General features: G+C 47.9%; 1 protein-coding gene across 1 annotated transcript in view; it reads left to right on the top strand.

Annotated features, from left to right (window-relative positions):
• LOC119397528 (calcium-activated chloride channel regulator 2) overlaps positions 1 to 7494 on the top strand; it is a 571535-nt gene extending 564041 nt beyond the window's left edge. The window contains 3 exon segments of the mRNA XM_049417066.1: positions 283 to 392; positions 394 to 514; positions 2053 to 7494. Of these exon segments, the coding sequence (XP_049273023.1) occupies positions 283 to 392; positions 394 to 514; positions 2053 to 3047 (1226 nt within the window). The 3' untranslated portion in view covers positions 3048 to 7494.
• Positions 7495 to 13384: the final 5890 nt, after the last annotated feature.

Raw genomic sequence — 13384 nt, 5'->3', positions numbered from 1 at the left:
CGTGCTAACTTTCGTTAGCGTGCAATACAATACTGTGCACAAGGTAAAGACGTAACGCAAGGTGAAGAAAACAAGAGGACGGGAAAGAGCGTTCAGGAAAGACGCTCTTTCCTGTCCTCTTGTTTTTTTCGCCTTGCGTTGCATCTTTACCTCTTGCACAGTATGAAAGTTATGAAACATCCGGTATTATCCAGATACCCGACGGTGCCACTAAGTAAGAAACAGTATTTCACGAAGCAGATCGAACATTGGAGGTGTGTGTCCTTTGTCACGCATGTGCAGAGTACCCATCGTGCTGCGGCAGCCGCGTGTCGGACAGCTACTCGCAGAAGACGAGCCGATTCACGCGCATCAACCACTACGGCTCGTTCTTCGTGACGGCTGCCCAAGCCAGAGCGGGACGTGCTGCCGCCCAGCCGAATCACCGATCTCCGCGTGGTGTCCACCGACAACCGCAGGATGGCCGTGACGTTCAACTGGACAGCGCCGGGCGATGACTTCGACGAAGGACAAGGTAAGACACGCCCACATACTCCCGTAGGCATTCCACATTGAAGAGCTTTTAGTTTGTCCGCAAACTTCCTTGCGTTAGCATCATACCGGATGCCGTAGCCGTAAACGTGAGAGGTTGGGTAAGCGGTGCCACCTGGCGGGGCCTAGATGAGCCAAGCAAGCAGATAATTGTTATTGTGGAAACCTATCATCGGGTATACAACTTCAGAAATCCGGAGAGGCCCCGCCCAGACGACCGAAGCGCGGCAGTCGATCGTCTCCGCGACTAAAGAAATAGTCCCGCTCATGCACTCGGCTCATGATCTTCGAAGGCGGAATCACGGGCCGTCCTGCTCATGACGTCAGTCTGAAGTGCGCGCCCATTGGTGCAGGCTTGTGGGCATCCGTCTTTGTGGAGGAAATGGGTGAAATGACGCGGGATTCTAAAATTGTATCCGACTATAGTGCATTTTAAATCTCTGCCAGTCTAAATTCTCGGAAGTAGGTGATACCCAATTGCTTTCTTATTTAAACATTTTTTTTTTCTCAAGGACACTAAGCGAAAACAAACAAACTTGACTATAACTGTGGTTGCACGAAGCGTCACAAGATGTCGATATGTTTGTCCGGTAACACGGTATTCCGTGAACACTTTTGCGTGTGCCGGAATACCGGACAAACTAAAAGCCTCTATTGTACCACCTACAGAGCACCCCGGGCAGATTTTTTACTCTGGGCATTTGCTCATAGCCACTGGCGATAGACCATATTCCCGACCGATCCATTTTCTAGTGTGAGGCCGCAGTTTGGGCCATTGGCTCGAATGAAAACATTTGGCTGGTGGACTGAGCCTCTGTAGAGATATCAGCCAGGGGTATCCCGTACATCTAAGGGCCCAACCACATTTAAATATATTAAAGTTTCAACCATTCATATATCCATCCTGTAACATTCTTTTCCGCGGTTCATTTCTCTGTAATTCATTCTTCACCTCAAGTAAATAAAGATACAGGCGAAGCCAGCTTTACGTGCACTTGGCAGTTGTTCTAGCTTTTTTTTTTTTCTGTTACGTCAGCTATTATCTTCTGCAGGTAAAACTTATCTGTTGCATTTCTACTGTTTTAATATATAAAGCTTTTTTAATGAATAAAACCTTATTTAAATGTTATTTTTTTAGACCTATGAATTTCTTGAATGTTATGCTGTAAAGCTGTCTTCACCTTAGCTATAGTAACGCTCAGGTGAAACTTGCCTTACGAGTACTGTTGAAACGAAAGTTTTCTTCACAACGACTGAAGTTTTCAGTTGAAGTTATTTAACACTTCTATGTTACCACTTTCTTTTTCTAATATAATAAGTGCAAGAATTCATTGAACTGGATTTTTCTGAAGCATCACACGTATTGACTATCTTCGATAACAGATCCCAGAGATTTTTCTTTATTATTATCTGTGGTTTCTTGTAGCAACCGCTGACGTGAATGTTTAACCCGATTCTCAAACACGGCAGATAGCTAATTTTTTTCTTTTCTTTTTCTTGTTTCTTGCCTCCCACAAACAGCGAGTCGCTACGAGCTGAAGAGCTTCAAGGACAGGCTGAACGCTCAGCGCCGCTTCGCGAGTCACGGCCAGCTCGTTGGTCAGTGGGACGTCGACGGACCCTACTACGAGCCTCCAAAGCCGTTCGGCGCCACGCAGACGGCCACCGTGCGACTCAAGAACGGACAGCAGCCGACGTCCTCGGCTCCTCTCTACTTCGCCATCCGGGCCATCGACGACCAAGGGAACGCGGGTCCCGTCTCGAACGTCGTCGAAGTGGTCATCATCCCGCCTCCGACCACGACTTCGACGTCGACGCAGCCTTCGTCCTCGTGGGGCAGCGGCTCGGGCACCGCGGGAGGCGCTGGCGCTCACGGCCAACCCAGCGGTTCTCGCAGCACCCGGGACAAACTCAACGCCGCCCAGCTGGCCCTCATCATTGCCGTTCCCCTGGCGGTGCTCCTAGTCGGCATCATCGTAATCATCCTGCTAATGGCGCGACGCCGCAAGGCGCCGCCGCCCAAGAAGTCCACCGACAATGGCACCGCGTCCCAACCTCCTCCGCTGCCTGCAAAGATCGCGCGGGATGACCTCACGACGACCGTGCCGGCTCCACAGACGACGACGCCCATCATGGACGACGACGTGAAGCAGCAGACGACGCCCACGTCGGGTCGCCTGGACGCGGCGGCCATCAGCCCCGTCAACTCTTGGCCCGCCAGCGTACTCCTGGACCACTACAACAAAGTCCAGCAGGCCAAGCAGAGGCACGAGCCGCCGCCAATCATGATGGTCGAGGATGGCGTCTCGCTCAACTCGTCCACGCCGTCGCTGTACTCTAAGAGCGACTACGGCGGCGTGCCGCAACCGGCGAGACTGGCCAAACATCGTCCGGGACAGGACGGGGTCGTTCCTCCGCTGCCGCCGCAAGTGCCCAGCTACAACGCGGTCTACACTTCGTCGCAGCACTCTCTTGACAAGACCGGAGGCGTGACGCGCAACATTACGCAGGTCTAGCGTGCCCCCAAGCGTCCGCTCACGCACTATTACCCTTTTACTTCGTCACGTCAAAATATGGCTGCCAAGAATCTCTAAAGTGAGCTATTAGATGCGCTTAACGTCGAAAGAAGACACAAGAAGGGCGTGGCAGAGCAAGCAGACTCTTCTTCGTGACAGAGCGAACAGACTATTCTTTATGACAGAGCAGACAGACTCTTCTTCATGACAGAGCAAACAGACTCTTCTTCTACGACAGAGCAAACAGACTCTCCTTCAGGACAGAGCAAACATACTCTCCTTCAGGACAGAGCAAACAGACTCTTCTTTATGACTGAGCAAACAGACTCTCTTCATAACAAAGCAACAGACTCTCCTTCGGCAAGCACCGCTATACCCGGACGGTGTACGATTTCGCCCCGTGGGGATGGTGAATCTCAAATGGCTATCACGAACGAGAAACAGTGTTTGCACGTTTCGTGGGTTGCCGTCTCGGTACATTTCGCAAGGCTTCTATGTAGCTCTCACGTCGTGCAGCTAGCTATTCCGTGCATACAGCGAGCACCAATCGTGACTAGAACGCGAGCGAACCGCCACAAGCCCGCCCCAGCTTGAGTACGTTCTGCGTTCTCAAATCTGCATCCCAGAACAGCCCAGAGAAAAGACTTTCTTCTCCCGAAATGTGTGTGCAGTTCGTCGCGAAGAATGGAAGAAGTGACGTGCGAATGCGGGATTTCGAGAGCTGTTATTTCTTTTGTTTTTAAATCTAATAACGGATAGCAGTTCGAAGATATGGCAGTCTGCACGTCTACCACGCCTCTTCTTCTGATCCCGACAACGTCAACAAGAAAAATCCTGCGCTCTCGCAAAACCGCCGAGAGTGTTAAGCATACTGCTTAGACGGACGGCCAGTGTGATAGCAATTTTTTGTTTATCTCGCCGTACTACTGCTTGTTCGTTTTGGTTTTTACCGAAGTGTCTCTAATGTGTGCGTGTGTCGTGCGTGCGTTTGATTTGTGCTCGGACCCAACAACCGATGGGACAAGATCAAAGAAAAACAAAACAAGAACGAACCGCCATGAACGGTACGTGAGCTTGCGTGCGCGCTCGTGTGTGTGTGCCGGCGCATCAAGTGGAGCGGTGGGAATACAGTCCTATTCCCGTGACACGGGGAGCGACCAACGATTTGGCCCCTGCACCACAACGTTGTTTCTTTTTATTTTTGGGCCAGATTGGGACTCCTGAGAACGAACCAATCAGCGATCTGCTTATGCGAACACCGGGTGTCATTGTTTCTTTTTAGGAATTCGCTAGTCACACGTAGCCTTTGCTAAATGCGGCTAGTCAAATTAGAGCATACAGTACGAGAGACACTGAGAGGCAGTTCTATCTAGAGTCGCTTATAAACCCTCTCCTACCTTCCCAACGTAAGCGGGTGCCCGGACTTTCTGGCCCTCCTGTAAACTGTATACGTAGACCACAGACACACATGCCTACGTTCCGTGGCGTTCGCACTGATTTTTTTCTCTCCCCCTTTGTACGATATAGACTAACTCCGTTGGTCCGCAGATCCCGTACGCACTTCTCAATACCATTTCCCGCACGCTTCGATACACCGAATGAATTTGCTCTAGTCAGCAGCAACAGTAGCCAAGTTTGACAATGGCTTTGCACTGTCTCTTCTTTGTGGTCACAGCTGGCATTAACCGTTGTAGCGCAGTTCGTCCTCGCACCTCATTATGTTCATTTTTTGTTTACTTGCTTTTAGTGATCTTCGCTGCACGATACTTCTCACAATAGCTTTCTTTCTTTTTCTTTTTGTTATCTCACATCACCAAACGTCGAGAAGAAGCGGTCGCACGCTGTGCCGTCCCATTTTTTAAACAAACAAAAAAAAAACACCTCTTCGACAAAATGACGCTGGCGTAGAAGTGTAAAGCGTGTTACGGTGTGCCGTATAATATTACCAGTCTGTATAGGAAGTCTGTGAGAAATGTTCTTTTGCCTGGGGCACCGCTGTAATAATTTGTATACCACCACGCCGCAGTGTGTTCTTTGCTTGATACACACACAGCCTTTCTCGAGTCATTTCTGTTGTTTGTTTGTTTTCTTTCATTAAGGAGCACAGAGAGAAGCGAGAGAAAGCGAATCACCTTCTATAACCACAGAAGACGACCCCAGCCCCGCACACCAGTGTGCGTTCTCGTTCCCGGAGTTGTTTGTACATTTGTATGTAAGCAATGGTGTCGAGTTAGTTTCGCAGAATCTCAGATTCGTTCAGTCATCATATCTCATTTGTTTATCTCTCTCTTTCTTTCCCTCTCTCTTTTTCGACATCAAGATAAGACAAGCACAACGAGACGAAATCCTCACCGTCTCGCCACAGTTTCTTCAAATATCGATTGCACATTTCTTTGTCTCTATGACTCGCAGTTTCATCCGAAACGACAAAAAAAAAAACTAAATGTGTTGTTCATTTATTGCTGTCGTTCTGACGTTTCTACGAGCGATACTCCGCAAGTCTTTCGGCCTTTTTCACTCTCACACACAGCATATGACGGCACCGTTAAGTTCGGGCAAATGAAAGAGGTCACGTGTCCTCTTTCGCGAGTCGGGAACGAAATTTCCCAAGAGCCTCCTACCAAAGAGCAATCAAGCGAGCGCATCGCCGAGAGGGCATATACACACACGGCATAACCCCTTTCTGCCTGCAGGAACAACATACATACTTGTGCGCCTGTCTCATCTTTTTATTCTCTTTCGTTTTGTACAAAGTGTTGATGGAAAAGCGCGAGATGTTTTATGAAGACGCCCGTGGGTCTGGTGTGCAATATTTCGTCTCTGCATTGTTTCGGTTTTCTTTTTTATCACAAGTTTTTTTTTTTTTTTTTTTTTTTTCAAACGTGGTTGCCTTGGAGAACAACATGACCCTGATGTTACCTCGGGTCGCCTTGCCTGATTACCGCGACGCCGGCGAACATCGCGGCCTTGTTTTGTTTTTCTTTTTCTTATTGAAAATGACTCGCTTTTAGTGAGCATGGTATTTTTTTCTTTTAAAAACATGTGTGTTTGTTTCTTCTGTGTGTGTGTATACATGCGTGTGAGTGTGTGCAATACACGAGCCTTCTCAGGACCTTAATCTCTGTGACGTCATACTACAAAGCGTATGAAAAAGTAACGACGCGCGAGAGAGAATCATCCGCCGTAAAACCTTTGTGCTTGCATAACCCATACCAAAGATGCAGCCCCTGCGAACGAAGTTCGGCGAAGGAGTTTCAATTCGCAAGTCATTCCAGTCTTTTTTTTTTTTTTTTTGAGCGTTCTTGTCCTTGTTCAGCGTGACGCTAATCCGGGGCGTTGTAGCAAGTGGTTGTTTATTTGAGGAAATATAATCAAATTAGCCTGTAAATAATAAAGTAACTTGTAAAAGCGTAATAACGAGCATGGAAGGTACTAAAAAATTGAAGGCCATCTAAATCCTCGACTCAGGCGGCGTTATTGTGCCCTGGTATATTCCTTGGGTTAACGTTTGTGCTTCGCGCGCTGCCGAAGCGGGTCTCGGAGGCCACAAAGAAAGGCGCGCGTAGTCGAGATCTGCTCCGCCAGGTGTCGCAGCGATCCCTGCTGCTCGCAATTTTTCGATGAACAAAATCTAATAATTTTTATTAATTAACCTGACAGTTAATTGGTCCTGTGTATCGAATATAATTCTTAACTATGGATTTATATTTTTAGAAGACTTTTTATGTATATTCATAAAACCGGAAGTAACTACTCGACCGGAAGTGCGTGGAAGAGAAACGAGAGTCATGTGGTGCTCGTGCCACCGAAAAAATTAATAAAAAGACTGTCACTACCGTTTCAGTGTGAGCTCTTTCACTGAACTTCGTTCACAGAGATTGTAACTGCTAATGCTATCGCATTAACAGAAGTGACGTCTACGTCGCGAGCTGCATTGATTGTTTTACATAATGTCGTCGTGCGTGCATTCACATTCTGAATCGGTGTTGAACTGTTCCCCATGCTTACACTACGTGTAGTTCGTGGGTTGGATTACGCAGAAAGGAGGAAAGAAAAGAAGAAAAAAAAAGCGAGACGAAAGTTGACACTCCGTAAAATGATCAGCCAGTGCGTCAAGCAGACTGGTGTAGAAACGAAGAAAGCAAGATAACCGCTGCTTCGCAGCGTTTATAGTTAGACAGAGAAACACAGAGCTCGAGTGTCGAAGGAAGGTTAAAGAGAAAAAAAAGGCACGCCTTGTACATAAGAGCGAACTTGCATGTCCCAAATGTGTGTGTGTGCGTGTGTGTGAAAAAAAAGAAAGAACCACTGCCTGCCGCGAGGAGAAAAAAAATCACGGCTGCGCGGTGACTCGTTTTACGTACTTCACGCATACGACATCACGCGTGCACTGCTGTAAACACACTTTTACAGAAAAATAAAAAGATATGTTTATTTATGATGAATACCCGGCGTTGCACGTGTCTTTTTCCTGCGTCGCGTACGACCGGACCCGTAAGTAGAAAAGATAAAAGAAACCTTCTCTCCCCTCCTCTCCCGATCACGTGACCTGGCTCTGCTCCTGCGGACGGCAAAGGGTCGTCCTAGAGCAGCTACGCTGCTAAGAATCCGGTCGGAAACACTGATTACTGTCGATTCATTGTAAGCTAATTTGAACGTCACGAACCCCCCCCCCCCGTCGCCGTCATGACGTCATTATCATTATAGGCGTCACAGCATCGTCATCGTGTGCGTAATCATCAGAGAGATCAACGGGGGGACATCATGTTCCCTGTCATCATGGAACTCGTGTTCATCGACATCATTACAGGTACCGGAACCTTTTTAACAAAGTAGATGAGGGTGCTGCTGATAATACAACACACGTTTTTGTGCATAATATGCGGAAACGAAAGCATAGCAAGAACAGCCAGAACGCCCTTTTGTATCGAATAAAGGACAATTTTTTTAATATATTTCGAAGCGCGCGGCGTATCACATGAAAATGATATCTCAGTTCGAAATCGGCTTTCCAGACGGGTTCCAGCCGGTTCCAACCGGCTTTTCAGGCTGGTAATTTTCCTTTTCCAGATAGGCGGCGTGTTCACTAGCGTAGCGTGTTTCCTTGAGGAATCTGCGCGACATTAACGTGGTATAGTCGTTTTCGACCAGTTTTATTTCTGGAAAGTCTTACGAATAAATATCCAGCATGTTCGAGCACTTTTTTTTTTATTGCTTAACTGTGCGGTGTCTTGGATTCATCGAGCCACACCGATATCCTCAGCTCTGATTCTTCCGTTTAAACTGAACGTTTAAACTGAATGTGTGCTTTATTAAGCGCGGTGTCATTGTACCTTGCTGCATGCGATGTTTATATATGCGCGAAGTATACTATACTTTGCGTAAACGTCATTTGTCCCCGATACACAGCGCCGTGTAATGCTTGCGCATATAATGGTGCACATGCACCTATAGGGGAGAACCGGTCAAGTTTGCCCGCCGACGCCAGCGCTTGCCATTCCCCTGACGGCAAAAGCGTACAACTGCAGAGTGGCACGATCCCTCCGCTCCCTTTCGTTCCCATGCATTTGCGGAGCGCGCGCTGCACGTGAAACTCCCCTCGTTCGTTGATGTCACCCCGACAGAAAGGGGGAAGCTATCGCCGCGTCTTAAGCTGTCACAATGGCCATGCAAACAGATGGCACAAAAAAAGCAGACGACAGGCATGGATACGAAGCTCACGCTTGAGTGGGCACGACCACGACAACTACGAAAAAAGAAAAAAAAAAGCATTAGCCGTTGTTGCACGTCCGTTGTTTTCTTTTTTTTTTTTTTTTTTGCAGATACAGTCAACTAGTTGTTACTGAGTTTGCAGGTACAGCCCGTACAACACGGTGCAGTTTCGATAGTGGCCAAATGCCTTGACAGCAATTGGCTCTTCCCCCCCGGAGATTGCACACACAAAAAAGTTTTTCTGAAAGCTGGGCGCTCGTCATTTCCCTATTAATAATGCTATGTCACGTTGATAGTGCGCACGCTGTTCGTGAACTCGGAGTACCGGCTATGAGAACGGCGATAATGCAAGGAAGGACACGCGAGATAGATGTCAATTTTCGTTGCGGGAAAGAAAGAAGTCCAAAATAGACCATTTATTTTTAGAGTGTTGCGTACCGCACGACAAATCGAATGGTTGCTAGTAAATTAAGGTATCCCAACTAATAATAGCAGTCATAGCGCCAGGGCCGCTTAACCTAAAGCACAAGAAGCGGCCTTACCCATGCATCCAGTAACAAACATAGAGAGTACGTAGTACACACAGCAAGCCAACAGAACATTGTGCTAACTCCACGTCCTAGCGTCGTCCTTCACTTGCGAAATGCACTTCGCGCTGACGAGGACGGCGTCGTCTGCTATCACTTGCTCCGCATTTGCTACATGACTGAGCAGACGCTGATCTCTCACCAAATTGCTGCCACGCGGACAGAAGCGTGTACATCCTAACCGCGCGCGACGCGAAATTCTCAAAAACACGTGCAGAACGCGTGCAGCGTGCGAGCAAAGCAACGCGTTTCCAAGGCAGGTTGAAGGGGACAGCGGACGGGTCAACACTCGAGTAACCAGTTTTCTCCCCACATATTGACTGACAGCGCCCGGCACTGCAGCGCCTCCCACGGCGTGGGTCTCCTCTATATCGGCAAACGACAGTGATTATGTGCAAGTGAATTAATTTGACATATATTCGAAGTAGTTTAAAGTGAACATTAACACTCGTTACATGGCTCGTACAGTATAAACTGCAGTGCTCATCATGTTTAGCTAAAGGTCATGTCTTGGTTTTGTACTGCATTTACTGTACATGTGGGTATTTGACAATCGTAATGTGGTAACGTTTCTTTTTTTTTAAGCTGTATTGATGCCATCCATGTGATTTGGTAAAACTACTTTTGCTAGAATTGAGTTTAATGAGTCATTGTTGCTTTAGTTTTCACTCACTACGCGTAACTATTTCTTTGAGGTGGTGTACACAATCTGGATCGCGCTTGTCTAGAGGTCGAGCGCGTGGCTGTGGACGCTGTCGCCTTGCGCAGCTACTACCTCGCATTTGCTATAAACTTCCGTTCATGCTCGAATTATAGCACAAAGACCTAGCTAGCATGCGGTATGCCTATGTTTGTTATCACTACGGTGTCCGCATCTGCATATTTTTTGCAAAAAAGAAACGGAGGCTGAAGCGGCCCGCCTGGCTGCTCTAGACAATTGCGATTGAGACTGTACAATGATACGTACAAACACATTCCACATCTCAAGGTATCACTGGCTACAAGCGTTTAAAAACTCACAGGGTCCCTTATGCAACCGCCTCAGTCGACTCGTAGGCGAAAGCCATCTTTTTCTTCTGAGTCAATGTATTGAACCTCCCGCGCTCCGCTTTTTAAAGCTTTCTGCAACTAACGTGGTTTTTCCCACGTCTAAAGGGTCCGAGGCATTGTAAGCATCCTGCACCTGACCTTGTTTTTCACTGCCTACAGCATCGGCCCACCTTTGGCCAAGCAAGGATGCCACGTGATGACGTCGCAGGACGTCATGATGACGTTATACGGTGACGTAATCACGTGGTGGTGATTTTTTGCACCATTCGTGTTGACGCCGCCGACGTGTGACGCCGACACAGGACACCAGTCAATTTTCGCGTTTGATGAGGCATCTAAGGATTTCGCCTTAATAAACGCTGTTAAGTTTATTAGTATTGTTAAGTTAAACGCGCTTGTGTTGTCCCGTGTCGTTCTGTCTACGTCGCTTCGTTCCCCTGTAGCGCGCTGAAAATTTTCACTATGTCTTAATGCTCGTGGCAGGCCCGTAGCCAAGAGCCGGATACTATAGCCAAGAGCCGGATACTAATGCAGGATACTACAAATGGGGCTGGGAAAACTCTAGCCCCTTCCCTGCACCCCCCCCCTCCTGTTTTCCTGGATACGTGCTCAATTGGGCTGTTACGAGAACGAAGGTGCGGACACTGGGCGAACTGTCGCACTGTAAGGCCTCCGTTTTTTGTTTATGACTTTTCAGCAAACCTCGCCACCCGTTAGTTGTTTTTTGTTTGAGCGCGCGACATGCAGGCACTCGTTTAAATCGCCCCGCGCAAAAAAAAAAAAAAAAAAAAAGCTTGGAGGACGCTTGAGCTTCGCCTTCAAGAGTAGAACTCAATAGCGTAATTGGGCCCCATGCGCATCGCCTTCTCAATTGCTAGCCTGTCTTCTGTTCGCAGTGCATGCCTGAACCATGTTGCAAGGAAACGAACGTCTGTGCGCGAGTACAGTAGCGGAGTGCCCACTACGGCATAATTCTTCCTTTTGCGGATAAGCGAAGGGCCTACTACGCGTTCGTAAGGCAACCCGCGAACCAGGGGCGTAGCCAGGGGGGGGGGGGTTCGGGGTTTCAAGCCCCCCCCCCCCCCCCGAAATTTTTCACTTTTGCTTGCGTATATATACACGCACACATACAAACGCACGAACGAACATACATAAAGTATGGTTGGACTCCCCCCCCCCCACCCGAAAAAATTTCTGGCTACGCCCTTGACGCGAACCTACGCAGCTGCTGACTTTTACAGCTGGTGATGATTAGATACCTCTGAGCGTTTTGTAATGGGTCGGCCTTTAGAACACCCACTCGTTGCGCAATTCACATGTTTTGACGCCTGGCACGATTCTACACGTCTGCCACGCAGTATTACATGCGTGGAGACTCCTTCCACTACATGACATTCGTAAGTGTTTCTTTCTGAAGCGGTTTCAAGCAATAGCGTAATTCTGTGGTAGAATACATGCTTGCCACGTAGACGCGTCCTGGGTTCGATTCTCACTCGATCGAACAGAAGTTCTTTTTATTGTTTATTTTATTTGCATCTTTCTACATGACATTCATGTTGTTTTTTTTTTGTTTTTTGTTTTTTCGAGGCAGTTTCAAGCAATAGCGCGGTTATGGTGGCATAGCGTGGTTGTGGTAGAACACCTGATTGCCACACAGACGGCCTGGGTTCGATTCTCACTCGAGCCGAAGATTTTTATTATTTTATTTGCACCTAGCTTTCTCGATTTTAAAGAGCGAAAGCTGTTATGAGATCATTTCACCGGCCGTTTTTGGCGCCGTAGTTGTCCGCCGCCGCCGCCGCCGGTGTCCGTAACCAGTATCGCTCGAAATAAAAAAAAAAACGAAATAAGAAAAATTCCAGGATGGAATGAGGTTCGAACCCGAGCCCTCCGCGTGGGAGCCCAGTATTCAACCTCTGAGCCATGCCGGTGCTTGAAACTGCTTTGCAAAAAGGTCCTATAGAGGCTTCATGTCGGGAAGGAACCACATTAGCATATGCAATATAGCGTGGTAGAATAGTAAAATAAGCACCAAGCGTCGCACAACGCGAATTCTGTAACCAGGCGTCACACAATGCGAATTGCGCAACGAGTAGGTTGTTGAATGCTTACAACCCATTACAAAGGACTCTGCCATAATTCTTCATCGTCATCAGGCACAGCATCAACAAAGTGCGCATAATGCCTTACACGCGTTTAGCAGGTACCACCGCTCTCCGTAGAATGACGAAAAATGGCACAGTGCCTGCTGCCCTACTTCTCAAAAATTACAATGATTTATAGCGTAGTGGGTTCCTCGCAAGTGCACTTGTATTGATTGCCAAGGAAGCCCATAAGCGCATGATCCACTTCCTCGGGGTCTCAGTAAAACTACAATGATTTATAGCGTAGTGGATTCCTCGCAAGTGCACTTGTATTGGTTGCCAAGGAAGCCCATAAGCGCATGATTCATTTCCTCGGGGTCTCAGTAAAGTTCTTCGCCCTCCCCCCCGTCTCTCTCCCACGTCAACGTATGTTATACAGCATGACGGGAGAGGGAAATAGCGACAAGGCGTCACTCAATGCAAATTACATAACTGGTGGGCCGTTTAAAGATTCCAACCCATTACAAAGGGCTGAGCCATAATTCTTCATCGTCATCAGTCGTCGCGTCAACAAAGTGCACACAATGCCTTACAGACGTGTAGCTGATGCCTCGCTTCTCCGCAGGATGACGAATAATGGCTTAGTAGGCAAGGGCGTCCGCAGAACTTTTTCCAGGGGGGTGCATCAGCAGAGTGTGGGGGAGGGGAGGGGGCATACAGCATAGGTAGCTTTTGTTTCATTGCCGTGAAATGACCGGCAAGATTAGTCCATAGCAGTATGTAACGTGCAAAGTTGGCTGGTAATCCTGAATGATGTTTCACGCGGATATGCGGGACTGGAGTGTGCTAATCAAGCTGTGTAGCTTACTGCTACTGCATAGAAAATTATTATCCAAAATTCCAA

Source organism: Rhipicephalus sanguineus, chromosome 6, assembly GCF_013339695.2.
Source record: "Rhipicephalus sanguineus isolate Rsan-2018 chromosome 6, BIME_Rsan_1.4, whole genome shotgun sequence".
NCBI lineage: Eukaryota > Metazoa > Arthropoda > Arachnida > Ixodida > Ixodidae > Rhipicephalus > Rhipicephalus sanguineus.
Note: the sequence above shows the minus strand (reverse complement) of the source record. Positions and strands in the feature narration are given on the sequence as shown.